The 20,302-nt window shown below is 57.2% G+C and overlaps 1 protein-coding gene across 1 annotated transcript; it reads right to left on the bottom strand.

The window, feature by feature from the left end:
* Positions 1-250: 250 nt before the first annotated feature.
* Positions 251-12,649, bottom strand: JKF63_02948 (uncharacterized protein; the record flags this gene model as incomplete). Its single annotated transcript, XM_067898972.1, has 2 exons — positions 251-2,899; positions 12,065-12,649. 2 exons carry the CDS (start codon positions 12,647-12,649, stop codon positions 251-253), a joined length of 3,234 nt encoding a protein of 1,077 aa, XP_067755416.1.
* Positions 12,650-20,302: the final 7,653 nt, after the last annotated feature.

The following is a 20,302-nucleotide window of genomic DNA, read 5'->3' as shown; positions in this document are numbered from 1 at the left end:
CCTGGCAAAGGGCCCCGATATCTTGGCTGGGCTCCGATCAGCAAAACACACACACACACGAACAAAGTCTTCCATACACTGAGCTCAAACACCTCGAGATCCGGACTTGAATTAAAACATACCATCCTCAGGAGAGACGGGAGGGAGGGGAGGGAGGGAGGATGGGGGGTAAGCAAAGTGCAGTGGTGCCGAAAAACCAAACACCTTCACACACACACACACACACACACACATAAATGCAGGCAGCGGCCTAGAGGAGAAACTCTTCTTGGTGCACTGTCACACCGAGCTGCGCGCCATAGGAGAGGACTTGGCAAACCAGCGTGCTCGGACCGCAAACAAACAACAACGTACGAGTTTTGTTCAGCTTTGCGGAGTCCTTGGCGCGAGATCCAGGCTTTCTCAGCGCCTCTCGGATAAGCGCAACGACATCAGGGCGACCCGCATGCATTCTCAGCGCCAAGCGTCCGCTGCCGTCGTCTTCGCGTTGAGAGCGCCTGCCCCACGTCCCGGAGGAGCTCGGCAGCCACTGAGAGACACCATTCGATACCGAGACATCCTCCTCGGCAACAGTGGATGCGGAATCCAGCGTCTCCCCTGGCTCGTCGTCTACAACTGTCCGCACTGGCACGTCTTCGAAGCGCTCATCACTGCCATCGGCGCAGGAAAACTCAGAGTCCTCAATCACATTGCCCACAGACTCGGAGGGTGACCTCCCCCCCGCAGCGCCAGCCTTGCCTCTCCGCTCGGCTCTTTTCGCTGCCCCTGATGCTGGTCCCAGCGGATAAGCGCGATGCGAAGCGCAATCTGGGGTTCCGGTCGCAACCACGTCCATCTGCAGTTCCTCATTCAGTTCCGCGTACGGCTTCAGCGCCGAGGTCTTGCCGGGCTCGGGTGAGGTCCGCCCATCGATGCGATCATTGCCCGTGAAGACGTGCCCCAGACCCCCCTCCCGAGTAAGAAAGACATCAAAGGAAAAGTACTGCTCGCAGTCGCTGGGGGTGTGGACAGCCCTGCTCACAGCCTTCACATCCCCGTTTAGCTGGCCGGCGTCCCAGAGAATAGCGCCAGACTCCGCAGCCTCCGTATTCGGCTTCGCATTATCGACTCTGTCTTCGGGTGGAGGGGACGCATCTCCTTTCTCTATCAACACACCTCGGGGAGAAGGCGTGCAACCAGTGTTGCCGCATCGCACCGGCAGCTGCAGCATGTCCGCCACCGCCTTCACATGGTGAGCAGAGCGGGTCGACCAGATAAAGTCCACACGTGGGCACGCGCGACTGCTCCCTGCGGCTTCGTGCTGCCGAAGCAGCGAGCCGAAGATGGAGATGCATGGTGTGGCCCCGATGCCGCCGGCAACCAGAACAATGTTGTCATAGTGGCTGTAGTCCACCGGCGTCCCGCACGGTCCCTCCACCGCCATGCTGAACACCTGGCCGGTGCGCACCAGGTCGTACAGCCGCCCTGTCCACGTCCTCGGCCCCATCGACTTCACGTGCACGTAGAACACGGTCCCTGTCGCGCTCACCTTCGAGCCCTCCACGGCAACAGACTCCTTGTCCACAACGTTGGTCAGCGTGAAGGGGTGCCACTGCAGCGCCGTCAGCTCCGGCACGCACACCAGCACGTACTGCCCCGGGTGCACGCGCCGCATGTCCCACCGCCCAGGCACAGAGAAGGCCAGCTCCGTCGTGTCCTCACCAATCACGCGCGCATGCACAACGCGCACCACCGCGGACCGCTGCCACAGGCGCACCAGCTGATCAGCCAGGAGCACCGTCATGCCGGGGAGCAAGTACATCCAGCCAGCAGAGGCGTGGAAGACCATGACGGGTAGCGTCATGTACGTCGCGGCCAGGTGCGTGTAGTAGAACAGCTCGTAGTAGCGGCGCCTCACGGTGTTCAAGGCAAAGATGCCCATGGCAATCAACAGGAACCACGTCGTCCACGTCGCCACCGGAACGCTGTAGTCGTCGAAAACGCCTTTGCTGCCAATGGAATTGCGGACCGTGTTCAGGTTCTGCATGAGGTAGCCGAAGCTGGCGTACGACACGTAGAATGCCACAATGTGACCTACAGTAGCCGCCAGCATCGCGTAGCCAACCGCGCGGTGAAACCACAGCAGTCCATCGCGCGACACGCCAAGCACGCTTACCACCACCGACTGACGGCCCACCGGCAGCAAAAGCAACGAGAGAAACAGAATGGCAAGCTGGCCCAGTCCGCGACCCCAGCGTTCCGCCGGCTTGATCTGCTGAGTGGGCTTTGCGGCCACACTCCACGCATTCTTGTAGTTGTGGTCATGCAGCCAGTAGATGAAGAACATGACTGCGAGCACCGTTGTAGCGGCGACGAAGGCGGCCTCCCCATACGTGAAGCACGCGCACAGAGGGATACGGCGCTGGACCCAGTAGCGGCCCGTCTGCGTCAGCCGCAGCACAAACACAATGACCGCCGTTGCCAGTAGGTACGTATAGAAAAATATGTTGCCGGGAAACAGCTTCAACGTCAGGTCATCGGAGACGCGGATTTGGCCGGTGCGGAACCACGCGTCAGGCATCTCCGGTACTGTCATGTTTTTTGAACCGCGCTCCAGTCCGATCCTCTTGCGAACGAATAGAGCGATTCTATAGGAGTCGAAGCGACGCGAGTCGTTCGGCAGCCAGAAGGAAAGCATGGCGTACGCGAGAATTCCGGCGCACACACCGACAAGGCGGCAAACCTGCTTCGCCCTCAGCTCGGCACGAAAGGGCCGCATGCTCGCAGGCTTCGCCGCGGGGTTCGCCCTCGTCGGCACCGCGACCTCGCTCACCGCCTCGCGCTTGCGCACGGCCCTCGCCGCCCGCTGGTGCATCACAGTCCAGAAGACGCGATAGAGCAGCACCAGTCCCGTCGGCACCAGGACAAAGAAGGTGATGAGGGATAGGAAAATGTCGAATCTGTTGCCACGCGTGAGATCTGATGGGGGGTACTTGTCGCTCCCCAAACAGAGGATGAAAGCGCACCTTGCAGAATCACCACCCCACGTGATGAGCAGCGCCACGCCCGTCGCGACGTAGAGGGCACCCAGAGCAGCTTGAAGGATCACCGAGGCGTACCGGTGCATCGTCCAGTAGCGGCCCTTGTGAGATGGGTGAAAGGCGTACCTCACGTAAAACAGGGACGACTCAATCAAAAGTACAATCGCCAGGCCGGCGAACGTGAATAAGCAGGTGACACCCAGTATACCGTTCGGCGTGAAGCCGGCGGTGCGCCGCTGCCCTGCGGGTATCGGTTGGTAGTATCCCTGCGCGTGCCACACCAGGGAGCCACAGATGCTCAGGGAGACGCACAGCAGAGCGCCACCAATCAGGTAGCATAGCTGCGCCTCGAGTGTCAGAGGCGCGATGTGGAGCATCCTCGAGGGTGGAAAGTGGCGAAGCGAGGGGAGCTGCGGAGAGAAGAGAGGCGAAACTTCAGCGTCAGGCAGGGGGTATAGATGTCAACACGCTCGTGCCCGCACCTTAAATACACCCAAACACACGCAGGAAAGCGGGATCAGAGTGGCCAAACGCAGATACGATAAGCGACGACGCAGACCCGACACTTCGATACGATGCTCTTTGTGGATCTTGCTGACGCTTGCCTTTCCCCGTGGCTGCGTTGGTTCCAAGGCACGATCCAGAACCGTGGTCGTGCGTCGGGGGCGCAGAAGGTCGGGCACACCAGGTGTGGGGAGCAGGTGCGAGAAAAAGAGCAAAAACGGCGTGTGGGAAAACAAAAAAGAACAGGAAGGGAGCGAGCGGGCGAGCCGGTTCAGATTCGCTGCGCGCCACGTGGCCTGCGCAGTGGTTGCACTGGGGAATTCGGTAGGCAAACAATGCCCCCTCCCCCCCCTGTACAGATATAAAAATATGAAAAAAGAAGATCAGGCACGGAGTGCTGTGGAGAGGAGGGGGAGAGGGAAAACACAGGCAAAAAATCAAAAAAAAAAGGAAAACTAGCTGCTTTGACGACACACAACAAAAACGCAGTTACAGAAATACGCAAAGGAGGAAAACAATCTTGGGAAACTGAAGGGAGCAAAAAAAAAAACAGAGAATGCTTGTATACAGAATGATATACATATATGTTTATACTGTTGCCGTAGTTGTGGTTGGTTGGTTGGGTGGTTGGTTGAACTGGGGATAAGATATAACAAACATTCAGTGGCAAAAAAAAAGTAGTAGAGACGAGTCCTTTCACTCGAGGGCACAGACGATGCTAGTCGCCAAAACGTTTTAGGCTAGTAACACGTCGTAGGGAGAGGAAAATAAATGAAGCCCAGAGAAAAAAAAAAGATGAGTTGAATGGAAAATAGAAAAAAAAAGGTTGGTAAAAGCACACACACAAAAAAGGAGCGAAACCGACGGAGAACACACAGACACGAGAACACGTGCAGCGTTTGAGAATTTTGCCTTTTTTTTCTGTTCACCCCCCTATTCGTATGATTTCTTTTTTCTATAGATCAGTTGAGAGGCAACAACAAAATAAACAAATAAATAAATAAAACAAAGACGACGTGGGGACAGAAGAATCAAAGGAAACAAACAAAAATGCGAGGAAATGAAGCGAGAACCCCGAGACCTAAATAATGACGTACAGACAGCAAGCACCTCCCGGGGTGGACCAATGAGTCTATCGCGCACAACACCGCCGGTATACGAGCAGAAAGAGAGCTTTCTTTTTTTTCTTTGGAGTAACGACAGCAAAGATATACTCGGAATTAAGTGAGAGTGGGTACACTTGAACAGCGAGGACAACGTGATCCTGGCAGAGTGAAACCCTCGAAGGAAAAAAAGGGAGTTTCCAAAAAAAAGTTGTCGAAGTTGAATAGGAGGGAAAACGGGGAAAGAAAAAGGAAGACTAAAAAGGGTTAAGTTAAATTTTAAAAAATCTCACACGGAGAGAGCACAGGTGAGAGAGAGAGGAGAAGAGGAAGGGAGGGAGGGAGGGGTGGACAACAACAACAACAAACACAACAAGTTGAGACGACTACCCGCACAGGCGTTGCTTTTTTCTTTTGTCACACAATTCTCCGTCCCTCTTTCAGTTTGTGTGAACTTCTCTTTCTGGTGTGATGCGTCTATGCTGTTGCGCAAAGTCGCGCGCCCGGAGTGGTCGCCGTTTCGGATGCGCAGCGGCCTCGGGCAGTGAAGAGCTGCAAGAAAAGGAGGAGGACGATGAGAGACAACAAGCAAGCGCGCGACACACTCCAACACACCTCAAGACAAACCCACACGCACACACAGCGCGGAGAGCCCCCCGAGAAAAACAAAATAATCCCCAAGACAATAGCGGAAGGAGTTGTGAGATGCTTTACTGTTGTTCGAGGGGTGGGGTGGAGAGGGACTAAGCTTCCTTCCCTCCTTATCCTTTAGTGTCAAAAATATCGCCGCTGAACGAGCTCCCGCTGTCCGCTTAACCTCACCTTTAGGGTGCGCGTGTGCTTCTGGGGAGTCGCGTCTCAAGATCGTCTTTCCCTCTTTCTGTTCGCACGCCTTCTCCTGTCACGGGGCAGCGATGGTGCAGAGGAGGGTTTGAAAAACGAGGCGGGCGGACGTGGGTAGGAGAAGGTAGGTGGCGGAGGAGGAAAACAGCGCGCGCAGACAGGCAACGGACGACGCACGTGCCCCTCCCTTTTTTATTTTTCTCGGTGCACTCCTCGGTGCTTGCTTTTCACAGCCCACGTGCTTTTACTTGGTCGCTTCTTTGCAGAATGTTATATATATATATATATATGCGTATATCTTTGGATTTCCTCGTGTGTGGGGTTATGCGTGTGTAGGGGGAGGCAGGGGGGAAGAGACGGGGTTACGCGTGTAATGTCTCTACAGCGTGGCGGCGGCGGTCGTTGAGACCCGGTGTTGGGGAAGTCGGTCAGAGAGAGCGAGAGCGAGGGGAGAGAGAGAGGGGGTAGAACATGGGGCATTGGGGTCATGTCGGAGACGGCGTCCCAGAACACACTAGTTCACGAGTGACGTTCGTGCTTCAGACTTCTGCGCCATACCGTTTCTTGTGGGGAATGAGGCGCTCCACCTGTTCACCGCCTGGGCGACAAGAACACACTTCCAGCCGGGCCACCGAGGCTGGTCAGAGGAGCGCACAAGGCAATGTGTGTGGCCATCAATGCATTGTATCTTCAGCGCCTCCATCCTGCCATACAGCATGTGAGCCGAGCCCCACGCACTGCCCGATGTGTCACAGGCACACCGAGTGATGCGAGGTAGCCATAGATACGCGCGTTGCGGCAATGCCAACTCAGTCATCTGAGCAGAGCTCCCCTTGCCCCAGACGGTGCCCGCTTCGCAGTGGCTCAGGCACCCCCTACACCACCACAGAGTCAGACCTGAGGTGAGATGCGCCGCGGAGCCTCGACATCCCGCCTAACATACGCGTGGTGAGAATGCGTTCAGTGTCCAAGATCGCACCGACGCAGCACTGTCCATGACGTGGCCACCGACACCGGTAGCAACACATCGCTCCGACCTCCCCTGCGCCGCGGGTGCGTGTGCCATATTACGAATGGGTGGGTGCTGCCCCCGTGATGGCCTCCGCAGAGGTGTGCCCCCCTCATCGGGGAAGGAAAAGGAAAAGGAGGAGGAGGAGGAGGAGGGGGGAGGAGGGGTGCAGAAGCAGAGGCTCTCAGTAAGTCGAAAACAGCCCCACGACATCACAGCTCTACCCACTACGTTGCCTTTCATAACCCACACACACCCTGCTCCACGAAGGCGCTGCTGCCGTTGCACGGCTCCCCACCCCCTCCTCCTCCCTCCGTGAAGGCTCCCTTGGCATGCGTGCCTGCGGGCTGTGCTCTGAGCACGAACTGAGTTCCAGTGACTCACCCCCATCGACAGCAAAGGGCTGCATCCGCGACTCCACCTCAATGACTCGGTCTTCATCCTCGTCGGATTACCTCCGCACCAGGTTATGCATCGCCACGGTCCGCTGAGAAAGCCCTTGAGCAGCACGCCGCGGTTGCGGCTGCAAACACAGTCGCTGATGCGTGTAAGCGTCGCCCCACCACTCTCGGGCGCCTATCGGTGAAGAGGACATCCCCAAAGTCCTGGTGCTTCGTGTCCCGGTGGTGACGTGGCTCTTTATTGATCAGCATAGCACGCGCGTGGCGACCGGGTGCACTGCTGCGACAGGCTCGTGTCTCTCAGTGCAGCGTCGTCGGCGTTGCAGCACACGCGGGCCAGCCGACCAGACACGCACCCTTACGCAGGTGACATCAGCGCGACACAGAGCACGACGGCGGGCGAGCAAGGCAAAGGGGAGACCCACACCAGCCCGCCCGCGGAGTGTACGTGGCCTCGGAGGGCGCTGACCGCGTGGGGTGGGGGGGGGGCGTGCATTCGCCCAACATGCTCATGGCACCAGGATACACCGCTGGTGTAAAGGGAAACAGATAACGCCCCACGTATGAAATAGGCTGCACGAACTGTGGTGGTGCGGACCTGCAAAGTGTGCCTGGGTGAAGACAAGAGCACTCAAAGGATATTCGGAGGTCTCGAGGAGTACCAGCGACCTGGAAAGAGACAGAGAAACGAGTGGATGTGACGAGCCCCGCTTCGCTACGCTTGTCTTCAGATGGTGATGGTAGCCAAGGCAAAAAAGGAGCAAGGGCGCAGTAGCAGCACACAAAAAGGATGCCCAGATTCCAGAGAGAAAGCATGGGGAGTCGGGACGAAGTGTGTGAGAATCAGAAGGGCGGTGCCCAGGCTATGAGAGGAGAGGCTGCACGCATGGGCTTTTTCCTACGACAGGCTTGTCCGTCGATGAGTCCGCTGTCGAGCAGCAACGCTTGTCTACTCAGCGACTTACGCGCACACATGAGCACCGGCGCCGAGAAGTGCGCGTGGAGTGGTGCGAGAAACCGTGGATGCGATAAATTCGATCCGCCGGCCTTCAGCTTGTTCCTCACCCTCTTCTTTTTAAAGAGATCTGCGCGTGTACATTTTTGCGCGAAAAAGAAAAAAGAACATGAAGAGACGACAGTGCTTCTGCCTGGAGGCTGTCGCAAGTGCCTCAGCACACAAACAGTGGTGAGGAGGCGACAGCGGAGCGCAGAGAATCGTGCATGGCGTTGCCCCTGTCTACGCGTGGGTACTCCCTACGTTTTCTCTCTCTGTGCGTGGGCGTGCGCTTCCCTGCCGTCCATGTCACGATCCACTGGCGGGCAAGGACAACCCACACACGACACGCGGGCACAATGCACTAACAACACTCCATCATTGCGCGAGGGGGAAAGACTCTATAGTGTGTGTGTGGGGAGAGGCTGATTGTTAGAAATTGGTGTCTACCTCGCATACACGAAAGAAGGAAACAAAAATAGGAGAGAAATGGGGCAGCAGCGTGTGTCTCCTGCGCGTGTGTCTGTGCACAGCTACAACGCGCAAAATGCTAGCCCATACTTGAGATACGGCACCCTAGAGAGGGAGTTGGGGTGGGGGATGGGGGCGAGTGCGCGGAGAGGGGGGCACGACAAGACAGCGCCACAGGGGGGGGGGGGGAAGGAATCAATCGAAAAGACATGGGGGAAGAAAACGTCGAGGCCTGAGGTCTGGCGAATGGGCTGTGCAGCGTCCACACCTCTCGTTTCTTTTCTCACACGAGGTGATTGCTCCGTCCCAGCGCTCACTGTCAGTTTTAGCGCAATACACACACGCACAAACGAGCAGGTGTGGAGGGACAAAGAGCTCAGCACCTTCCCTCCTCAATTTCCTTATGCGCAATCGTAGCATGTTCGGCTACCGGCTACTACACCGCGACAGACCTCAGCAGTTGCATTGCCTCTGTTGGCGTTACCCCCCCCGTTTCTTATTTGTTCAGAGGGTCGGCCGGGGTGGTTGCGTGGTTATGCCCATTTTAAACAGAATAGCGAGGCGGCACACGTCAACAGAGAGAGGGTCTACAGCGTGGTGTTGGAGAGAGATGACGGCATTCGGAGAGGGCGTCCAAGAGGCGAACACACACGCGCGCGTCAGCCGACTCCCTTACACATGGGCTTCCCTTCTACTGCGTAGAGAACAATACAAATAGAGACACGGGATACACCCTCACAGGCACACGTAGAAACAGGGGGGCGGGAGGGGGTAAGCTGCTTGATGCACACACACTTGCTGGGTGCACGCAGTTTATACACATGAAGCGAAAAGGCGCACGTTGCAGAAGTTGATCTTGGGTGTCTCGTTACACCTTCTCAGCGATCGTGCTGTTTGCTTAGTGCGAGGGCTTCAACATGAGAAAAGAAGCGCGGAGGCACAGCACAAAGGGCCGGCAGAGAAGCAGTTGGCTCATCGGTGTGTGCTTGCCCGTGTGTTTGTGTGGGAAGGGGGTGGGGGTGGGAGAAGGTGGTTGTGACGAGGGATCGGCAAGCAAAGTGCAGTGGTGCCGAAAAAACAAACACACACACACACACACACACACACACACACACAAATACACACACAGAAATGCAGGCAGCGGCCTAGAAGAGAAACTCTTCTTGGTGCACTGTCACACCGAGCTGCGCGCCATAGGAGAGGACTTGGCAAACCAGCGTGCTCGGACCGCAAACAAACAACAACGTACGAGTTTTGTTCAGCTTTGCGGAGTCCTTGGCGCGAGATCCAGGCTTTCTCAGTGCCTCTCGGATAAGCGCAACGACATCAGGGCGACCCGCATGCATTCTCAGCGCCAAGCGTCCGCTGCCGTCGTCTTCGCGTTGAGAGCACCTGCTCCACGTCCCGGAGGAGCTCGGCAGCCACTGAGCGACACCATTCGATACCAAGACATCCTCCTCGGCAACAGTGGATGCGGAATCCAGCGTCTCCCCTGGCTCGTCGTCTACAACTGTCCGCACTGGCACGTCTTCGAAGCGCTCATCACTGCCATCGGCGCAGGAAAACTCAGAGTCCTCAATTACATTGCCCACAGACTCGGAGGGTGACCTCCCCCCCTGCTTCTCCCCCGCAGCGCCAGCCTTGCCTTTCCGCTCGGCTCTTTTCGCTGCCCCTGATGCTGGTCCCAGCGGATAAGCGCGATGCGAAGCGCAATCTGGGGTTCCGGTCGCAACCACGTCCATCCGCAGTTCCTCATTCAGTTCCGCGTACGGCTTCAGCGCCGAGGTCTTGCCGGGCTCGGGTGAGGTCCGCCCATCGATGCGATCATTGCCCGTGAAGACGTGCCCCAGACCCCCCTCCCGAGTAAGAAAGACATCAAAGGAAAAGTACTGCTCGCAGTCGCTGGGGGTGTGGACAGCCCTGCTCACAGCCTTCACATCCCCGTTTAGCTGGCCGGCGTCCCAGAGAATAGCGCCAGGCTCCGCAGCCTCCGTATTCGGCTTCGCATTATCGACTCTGTCTTCGGGTGGAGGGGACGCATCTCCTTTCTCCATCAACACACCTCGGGGAGAAGGCGTGCAACCAGCGTTGCCGCATCGCACCGGCAGCTGCAGCATGTCCGCCACCGCCTTCACATGGTGAGCAGAGCGGGTTGACCAGATAAAGTCCACACGTGGGCACGCGCGACTGTTCCCCGCGGCTTCGTGCTGCCGAAGCAGCGAGCCGAAGATGGAGATGCATGGTGTGGCCCCGATGCCGCCGGCAACCAGAACAATGTTGTCATAGTGGCTGTAGTCCACCGGCGTCCCGCACGGCCCCTCCACCGCCATGCTGAACACCTGGCCGGTGCGCACCAGGTCGTACAGCCGCCCTGTCCACGTCCTCGGCCCCATCGACTTCACGTGCACGTAGAACACGGTCCCTGTCGCGCTCACCTTCGAGCCCTCCACGGCAACAGACTCCTTGTCCACAACGTTGGTCAGCGTGAAGGGGTGCCACTGCAGCGCCGTCAGCTCCGGCACGCACACCAGCACGTACTGCCCCGGGTGCACGCGCCGCATGTCCCACCGCCCAGGCACAGAGAAGGCCAGCTCCGTCGTGTCCTCACCAATCACGCGCGCATGCACAACGCGCACCACCGCGGACCGCTGCCACAGGCGCACCAGCTGATCAGCCAGGAGCACCGTCATGCCGGGGAGCAAGTACATCCAGCCAGCAGAGGCGTGGAAGACCATGACGGGTAGCGTCATGTACGTCGCGGCCAGGTGCGTGTAGTAGAACAGCTCGTAGTAGCGGCGCCTCACGGTGTTCAAGGCAAAGATGCCCATGGCAATCAACAGGAACCACGTCGTCCACGTCGCCACCGGAACGCTGTAGTCGTCGAAAACACCTTTGCTGCCAATGGAATTGCGGACGGTGTTCAGGTTCTGCATGAGGTAGCCGAAGCTGGCGTACGACACGTAGGATGCTACAATGTGGCCTACCGTAGCCGCCAGCATCGCGTAGCCGACCGCGCGGTGAAACCACAGCAGTCCATCGCGCGACACGCCAAGCACGCTTACCACCACCGACTGACGGCCCACCGGCAGCAAAAGCAACGAGAGAAACAGAATGGCCAGCTGGCCCAGTCCGCGACCCCAGCGTTCCGCCGGCTCGATATGCTCAGTGGGCTTTGCGGCCACACTCCACGCATTCTTGTAGTTGTGGTCATGCAGCCAGTAGATGAAGAACATGACTGCGAGCACCGTTGTAGCGGCGACGAAGGCGGCCTCCCCATACGTGAAGCACGCGCACAGAGGGATACGGCGCTGGACCCAGTAGCGGCCCGTCTGCGTCAGCCGCAGCACAAACACAATGACCGCCGTTGCCAGTAGGTACGTATAGAAAAATATGTTGCCGGGGAACAGCTTCAACGTCAGGTCATCGGAGAGGCGGATTTGGCCGGTGCGGAACCACGCGTCAGGCATCTCCGGTACTGTCATGTCCGTTGCTTCGCAGTAATAGGATATGGTCTTGTTCGCGAACAGCGCGATTTCGTTGGCGTTGAAGTGACGCGAGTCGTTCGGCAGCCAGAAGGAAAGGATGGCGTACGCGAGTATTCCGGCGCACACACCGACAAGGCAGCAAACCTGCTTCGCCCTCAGCTCGGCACGAAAGGGCCGCATGCTCGCAGGCTTCGCCGCGGGGTTCGCCCTCGTCGGCACCGCGACCTCGCTCACCGCCTCGCGCTTGCGCACGGCCCTCGCCGCCCGCTGGTGCATCACAGTCCAGAAGACACGATAGAGCAGCACCAGTCCCGTCGGCACCAGGACAAAGAAGGTGATGAGGGATAGGAAAATGTCGAATCTGTTGCCACGCGTGAGATCTGATTCGGGGTACTTGTCGCTCCCCAAACAGAGGATGAAAGCGCACCTTGCAGAATCGCCACCCCACGTGATGAGCAGCGCCACGCCCGTCGCGACGTAGAGGGCACCGAGAGCAGCTTGAAGGATCACGGAGGCGTACCGGTGCATCGTCCAGTAGCGGCCCTTGTGAGATGGGTGAAAGGCGTACCTCACGTAAAACAGGGACGACTCAATCAAAAGTACAATCGCCAGTCCGGCGAACGTGAAGAAGCAGGTGACACCCAGTATACCGTTCGGCGTGAAGCCGGCGGTGCGCCGCTGCCCTGCGGGTATCGGTTGGTAGTATCCCTGCGCGTGCCACACCAGGGAGCCACAGATGCTCAGGGAGACGCACAGCAGAGCGCCACCAATCAGGTAGCATAGCTGCGCCTCGAGTGTCAGAGGCGCGATGTGGAGCATCCTCGAGGGTGGAAAGTGGCGAAGCGAGGGGAGCTGCGGAGAGAAGAGAGGCGAAACTCCAGCGTCAGGCAGGGGGTATAGATGTCAACACGCTCGTGCCCGCACCTTAAATACACCCAAACACACGCAGGAAAGCGGGATCAGAGTGGCCAAACGCAGATACGATAAGCGACGACGCAGACCCGACACTTCGATACGATGCTCTTTGTGGATCTTGCTGACGCTTGCCTTTCCCCGTGGCTGCGTTGGTTCCAAGGCACGATCCAGAACCGTGGTCGTGCGTCGGGGGCGCAGAAGGTCGGGCACACCAGGTGTGGGGAACACGTGCGAGAAAAAGAGCAAAAACGGCGTGTGGGAAAACAAAAAAGAACAGGAAGGGAGCGAGCGGACGAGCCGGTTCAGATTCGCTGCGCGCCACGTGGCCTGCGCAGTGGTTGCACTGGGGAATTCGGTAGGCAAACAATGCCCCCTCCCCCCCCCCCTGTACAGATATAAAAATATGAAAAAAGAAGATCAGGCACGGAGTGCTGTGGAGAGGAGGGGGAGAGGGAAAACACAGGCAAAAAATCAAAAAAAGAAAAACTAGCTGCTTTGACCTCACCAGAATACATCTCCTCTCCTTCCGACACACACCTGCAAACGTCGAGAAAGGGGAAAAAAGGAGGTTTAGGAGAGAAAAGAAAAAAACACAAGTTAATGTGGTGGTTGACGAAAAGAAAGCGGAAAGAGGTTGACAGAAAAGGGGGGAACACTCCGCGTTTGTACGTGACTTCGTCGTGTCTATTTCGGTTTTCCTCAAATGTTTGTTGGTGTCCCCACTTTCGTTTTTTGATTGTCTGCTCGTGGTGGAGTCCTGACGCACGCCCACGCACACACACACACACACACACAGCACAGTTTAGCGCAGGTACCTGGAGAGATCTCTGTGACTAGATGTGCATATATATATATATAGATATATAGATATATATAGATAAATATAGATATAAATCGTAAAAGTACTGCGTTTTTTTTTCTTCCGGTGGTGGTGGTGGTGGGATGTGAGTAGCGGGTGCAGTGGGTTGGTTGGGGTACTTAGTCGAAAAATTGGTAAAACAAAAAGTTTGGTTGCGGAAGACATAAAAAGTCATGCGAAGAGAATGAACAAGAATGCAGAGAACAGGCGCTCAATTAAAGGTTGTAAGAAGGGGAGGAGGAGGTTTGGGGCTAAGAGTATCGAATACTTCATACGAAGGGAAGTCCAGAGTGAGAGAGACAAAAGAAAAACACCACCACCAACTACAACCATGACAACAACAACACACACACACACACAAACACACAAAATATTTCGCACCAGAGACAAAACAACCCTTGACTTTTTTTTTCCTTCTCCGTTCGTTGAGATTATCAGTGCTCCGCCGACTCCTCGCCAATCTGGTCTATACCAGAACAGTGAGAGAGGAAAAAAAAAGATTTGTCGTTGAGGTCGTCACTCTCGGTAGAGATGCAACCCACGCCGACACAGAAAGAGAGAACCAAACACACTCAAACAGTCAAAAAAAAGCATAACTTAAAAATGCGCAATGTGATACGCGTGAAATACAGGGAGCTTATATGGGGGAAGAGGAAGAAAAGAAAGGGGAGTTGGCTGGTTGGTGATAGGAAAAAAGGCTGGATCGACAAAAACAAAAAAAAAGGGGAGGGTGAGGAGTGTGGAGAACGGGAGAGAGTCACGAGAAACACCAGAGGCGAAAACAGAGAAAAAGAGAGAGGAACATATATGCTTCGACTGCTCCGTACTGGCCATAACCACAAACGGTACAAGAGAAAAACAATGTGAAACAAAGCCCGCAAAAGAATAATACGAGCCCGCACGCACACACAGCGCGGAGAACCCCCCAAGAAAAACAAAATAATCCCCAGGACAATAGCGGAAGAAGAAGTGAGATGCTTTACTGCTGTTCGAGGGGTGGGGTGGAGAGGGACTAAGCTTCCTTCCCTCCTTATCCTTTAGTGTCAAAAATATCGCCGCTGAACGAGCTCCCGCTGTCCGCTTAACCTCACTTTTAGGGTGCGCGTGTGCTTCTGGGGAGTCGCGTCTCAAGATCGTCTTTCCCTCTTTCTGTTCGCACGCCTTCTCCTGTCACGGGGCAGCGATGGTGCAGAGGAGAGTTTGAAAAACGAGGCGGGCGGACGTGGGTAGGAGAAGGTAGGTGGCGGAGGAGGAAAACAGCGCGCGCAGACAGGCAACGGACGACGCACGTGCCCCTCCCTTTTTTTATTTTTTTTCGGTGCACTCCTCGGTGCTTGCTTTTCACAGCCCACGTGCTTTTACTTGGTCGCTTCTTTGCAGAATGTTATATATATATATATATATATGCGTATATCTTTGGATTTCCTCGTGTGTGGGGTTATGCGTGTGTAGGGGGAGGCAGGGGGGAAGAGACGGGGTTACGCGTGTAATGTCTCTACAGCGTGGCGGCGGCGGTCGTTGAGACCCGGTGTTGGGGAAATCGGTCAGAGAGAGCGAGAGCGAGGGGAGAGAGAGAGGGGGTAGAACATGGGGCATTGGGGTCATGTCGGAGACGGCGTCCCAGAACACACTAGTTCACGAGTGACGTTCGTGCTTCAGACTTCTGCGCCATACCGTTTCTTGTGGGGAATGAGGCGCTCCACCTGTTCACCGCCTGGGCGACAAGAACACACTTCCAGCCGGGCCACCGAGGCTGGTCAGAGGAGCGCACAAGGCAATGCGGGTGGCCATCAATGCATTGTATCTTCAGCGCCTCCATCCTGCCATACAGCATGTGAGCCGAGCCCCACGCACTGCCCGATGTGTCACAGGCACACCGAGTGATGCGAGGTAGCCATAGATACGCGCGTTGCGGCAATGCCAACTCAGTCATCTGAGCAGAGCTCCCCTTGCCCCAGACGGTGCCCGCTTCGCAGTGGCTCAGGCACCCCCTACACCACCACAGAGTCAGACCTGAGGTGAGATGCGCCGCGGAGCCTCGACATCCCGCCTAACATACGCGTGGTGAGAATGCGTTCAGTGTCCAAGATCGCACCGACGCAGCACTGTCCACGACGTGGCCACCGACACCGGTAGCAACACATCGCTCCGACCTCCCCTGCGCCGCGGGTGCGTGTGCCATATTACGAATGGGTGGGTGCTGCCCCCGTGATGGCCTCCGCAGAGGTGTGCCCCCCTCATCGGGGAAGGAAAAGGAAAAGGAGGAGGAGGAGGAGGAGGGGGAGGAGGGGTGCAGAAGCAGAGGCTCTCAGTAAGTCGAAAACAGCCCCACGACATCACAGCTCTACCCACTACGTTGCCTTTCATAACCCACACACACCCTGCTCCACGAAGGCGCTGCTGCCGTTGCACGGCTCCCCACCCCCTCCTCCTCCCTCCGTGAAGGCTCCCTTGGCATGCGTGCCTGCGGGCTGTGCTCTGAGCACGAACTGAGTTCCAGTGACTCACCCCCATCGACAGCAAAGGGCTGCATCCGCGACTCCACCTCAATGACTCGGTCTTCATCCTCGTCGGATTACCTCCGCACCAGGTTATGCATCGCCACGGTCCGCTGAGAAAGCCCTTGAGCAGCACGCCGCGGTTGCGGCTGCAAACACAGTCGCTGATGCGTGTAAGCGTCGCCCCACCACTCTCGGGCGCCTATCGGTGAAGAGGACATCCCCAAAGTCCTGGTGCTTCGTGTCCCGGTGGTGACGTGGCTCTTTATTGATCAGCATAGCACGCGCGTGGCGACCGGGTGCACTGCTGCGACAGGCTCGTGTCTCTCAGTGCAGCGTCGTCGGCGTTGCAGCACACGCGGGCCAGCCGACCAGACACGCACCCTTACGCAGGTGACATCAGCGCGACACAGAGCACGACGGCGGGCGAGCAAGGCAAAGGGGAGACCCACACCAGCCCGCCCGCGGAGTGTACGTGGCCTCGGAGGGCGCTGACCTGATGCGACGCCAGGGAGGGGTGGGGTGGGGGGGGCGTGCATTCGCCCGACATGCTCATGGCACCAGGATACACCGCTGGTTCTTTGTATGAACTCATTTTGATCGACGCCAGGGGGTGAAACCGCTGTGTGAACGGCTGTGTGTGTGGGTGTGTGTGTCTGTGTGTGTGGGTGTGTGTCTGTTTGTCCCCCCCTCCCCCCAGGAGATCCGCGCTATGCTATTGTCATAGGAGTGAGCAGCAGCGGGTGAATCGTAACAGGGGGTATGTAGGCGCATCACCGGTGCAGAACTTATCCGTTCTGAAGGGGGGGTGGTGTACGCAAACAGTACAAGACGAATGGAGTGAAGTAAATACGGTTCAGGTGGAACCGCTCTCGCGGGAGCGGAGAGAAACTGCAGACTGAAGAGCGGCAGTGTTTTTCAAGAACAGTATCGTCCCACCATTCAAGGTAGTGTGGGTACTCTGAGGTGCACTTCACTGAGCCACAGAGAGCCCGCGAAGCGTACGACCGTGAACCGACTAGCAGGTCGCTCCGCTCTCTCTTCTCTTCTCGCTTCCCATTGTCGATGTTGTGTTTTCGATTCAGATGGAAGCGCTCACTTTACGGGCACACATGTACTGAACTCTTTTGGAAAAAAAAAACGAAATCCATTCAGCGGAGTTTAGGTGGTCCAATAAGATGGAGTCGGACTTGCAAAAAAAAAATCAAGTTTTGAGAGCACTTCTAATGACGTGCTGCTATACCGTGATCAGCGTTGCTGAGGCTCCTACACAACAACGCGTATCGATGCCAGTGCTCGAGCATTATACTCACCACAGAAACTCCTCTGTATGCACAACTACACCAAGCTCAGCTGCCACCTTCACAGCGTCCTCTATCAGGCCCGCCGGACCACACGCAATCACCAGGTTGCGCTTCACGTCCCCTTTTACACAGCCCGTTATCGGATCGGTTAGAGCCCCCCGAATTTCCCTGGCAATGTCTGGCCGGCCCTCGTGCATGCGCACGCACGCTGCACGGTTTTCCCTCGTCGGGGGTGACACGGAGATTCTCTCCGCCATGGTATCTGAGAAGCTCCCCTCGCGCGGGACAGTGGCGTCGGTCTCGGTGGCAGAACCTCCACCGGACTCCAAGGACGTCACATGGTGCTGCTCAGCTTCTGCCAGACGCTGCATTTCGCCAGGGCGCGTCACATAGATATCGCAGCTCAACGCTCCGTCCGCCTGTTGCGGTGCAGCGCCCACCATCACCACCCTGTGGGGCACTACACTGCGATTCACCTCTGTGCACACCTCCGTTCTGCCAACCAGTGTGCGGTACACTGCCGGCAGCTGCAGCATGTCCGCTACAGCACCTACCAGCGCTATCGACCGTGTACACCACACCAGCCGTGTGCTCGGCACGCACTTCCCGCCGCTATTCCCCGCTGCTTCGTGCTGCCGAAGCAGCGAGCCGAAGATGGAGATGCATGGTGTGGCCCCGATGCCGCCGGCAACCAGAACAATGTTGTCATAGTGGCTGTAGTCCACCGGCGTCCCGCACGGTCCCTCCACCGCCATGCTGAACACCTGGCCGGTGCGCACCAGGTCGTACAGCCGCCCTGTCCACGTCCTCGGCCCCATCGACTTCACGTGCACGTAGAACACGGTCCCTGTCGCGCTCACCTTCGAGCCCTCCACGGCAACAGACTCCTTGTCCACGACGTTGGTCAGCGTGAAGGGGTGCCACTGCAGCGCCGTCAGCTCCGGCACGCACACCAGCACGTACTGCCCCGGGTGCACGCGCCGCATGTCCCACCGCCCAGGCACAGAGAAGGCCAGCTCCGTCGTGTCCTCACCAATCACGCGCGCATGCACAACGCGCACCACCGCGGACCGCTGCCACAGCCGCACCAGCTGGTCCGCCAGGAACACCGTGATGCCGGGGAGCAAGTACATCCAGCCCGCAGAGGCGTGGAAGACCATGACGGGCAGCGTCATGTACGTCGCGGCCAGGTGCGTGTAGTAGAACAGCTCGTAGTAGCGGCGCCTCACGGTGTTCAAGGCAAAGATGCCCATGGCAATCAACAGGAACCACGTCGTCCACGTCGCCACCAAAATTGTGAAATCATTCACAACGTTTGACTGACCAACCGTGATGGGGAGGTAGAGAAGGTTGTGCAGCAGCAGTCCGTGCTGATAGAACGACACGTAGAATGCTACAATGTGGCCTACCGTAGCCGCCAGCATTGCGTAGCCGACCGCGCGGTGAAACCACAGCAGTCCATCGCGCGACACGCCAAGCACGCTTACCACCACCGACTGACGGCCCACCGGCAGCAAAAGCAACGAGAGAAACAGAATGGCCAGCTGGCCCAGTCCGCGACCCCAGCGTTCCGCCGGCTCGATATGCTCAGTGGGCTTTGCAGCCACACTCCACGCATTCTTGTAGTTGTGGTCATGCAGCCAGTAGATGAAGAACATGACTGCGAGCACCGTTGTAGCGGCGACGAAGGCGGCCTCCCCATACGTGAAGCACGCGCACAGAGGGATACGGCGCTGGACCCAGTAGCGGCCCGTCTGCGTCTGCCGCAGCACAAACACAATGACCGCCGTTGCCAGTAGGTACGTATAGAAAAATATGTTGCCGGGGAACAGCTTCAACGTCAGGTCATCGGAGACGCGGATTTGGCCAGTGCGGAACCACGCGTCAGGCATCTCGGGCACCACTTCATTTTGAGTTGAGATGTCTTGCCGAATGCTGAGATTGGCGTAGCGTGCAATGTTTGCTGGGTGAAATCGACGAGGGTCATTGGGCAACCAAAATGTGAGAATACCGCAGTACAATATGCAAACGCACACAACAAGAATTCCAAACAACTTTTTCCTACATGCTACGTCGTGATATGGCTGCATGCTGGCTGGCTTTGCCATTGGATTCGCTGTTGTTGGGCATTGCAGTAGTGGCTGCGGAGCAGTGGAGGGTAGGCTGGTCAGTGGGGGAGTGCTGCCGTCGAGAAGAGTTACGGCGTCGTTGTCCCCATAGCCAGTCCAACCCCGACACGGTGGTAGTGATGTATGACCAGGCGCCTGCCGGATAGTCTCGACTGCCGTATGCAGCACCCACATTGTATATAGACGGTACCACATAACACCGGTCATCGGTATCAGTGAGAAAAAAAACATAAATGCAATCAAAAAGTTGAAGCTCGCACCTCGAGTTGGGGCGAAATTTGGATAGTTTGGCACGCCGAGACAAAATATGATACCACAGCGCATGGTGTCGCTCCCCCATGTGAAAAGGAGCACCGACGAGAGTGTTACAAACAGCGCCCCGAGCAGCACCTGAAGACTGATTGCCCACTTCAGCAGTTGGAGAGCGTTGGCGTGGCTGTGATGCGGCAGGTATGCGTATCGAACGAAAAGCTGCGAGCTTTCGTACAAGACGACGACCGCAAGGGTGGCGCAGGAGGCCAAAAGAATAATGCCAACGACGCCACTGCCAGTGTATCCGTAGGAGCGTTCAAGGGACGGCTGTGTATCTGTATTGAGTGGTGTCTTCTCCCACAAGTACAGCCCGACAGATGCCAGAACCAGGCACATCGCACCGCTCCCTAGCAGGTAGCGCAGCTGCATCTGGATAGGCATCAGCCGTATCCTCACCACATTAGTCGCCATCGCTGCAAATCAGCCAAAGGACACAAATAAAGAACGGGGCGGGG

Source organism: Porcisia hertigi, chromosome 30 (assembly GCF_017918235.1).
Source record: "Porcisia hertigi strain C119 chromosome 30, whole genome shotgun sequence".
Classification (NCBI taxonomy): Eukaryota; Euglenozoa; class Kinetoplastea; order Trypanosomatida; family Trypanosomatidae; genus Porcisia; species Porcisia hertigi.
The sequence above is the reverse complement of the archived record's forward strand: the minus strand, read 5'-3'. Positions and strand labels throughout refer to the sequence as shown.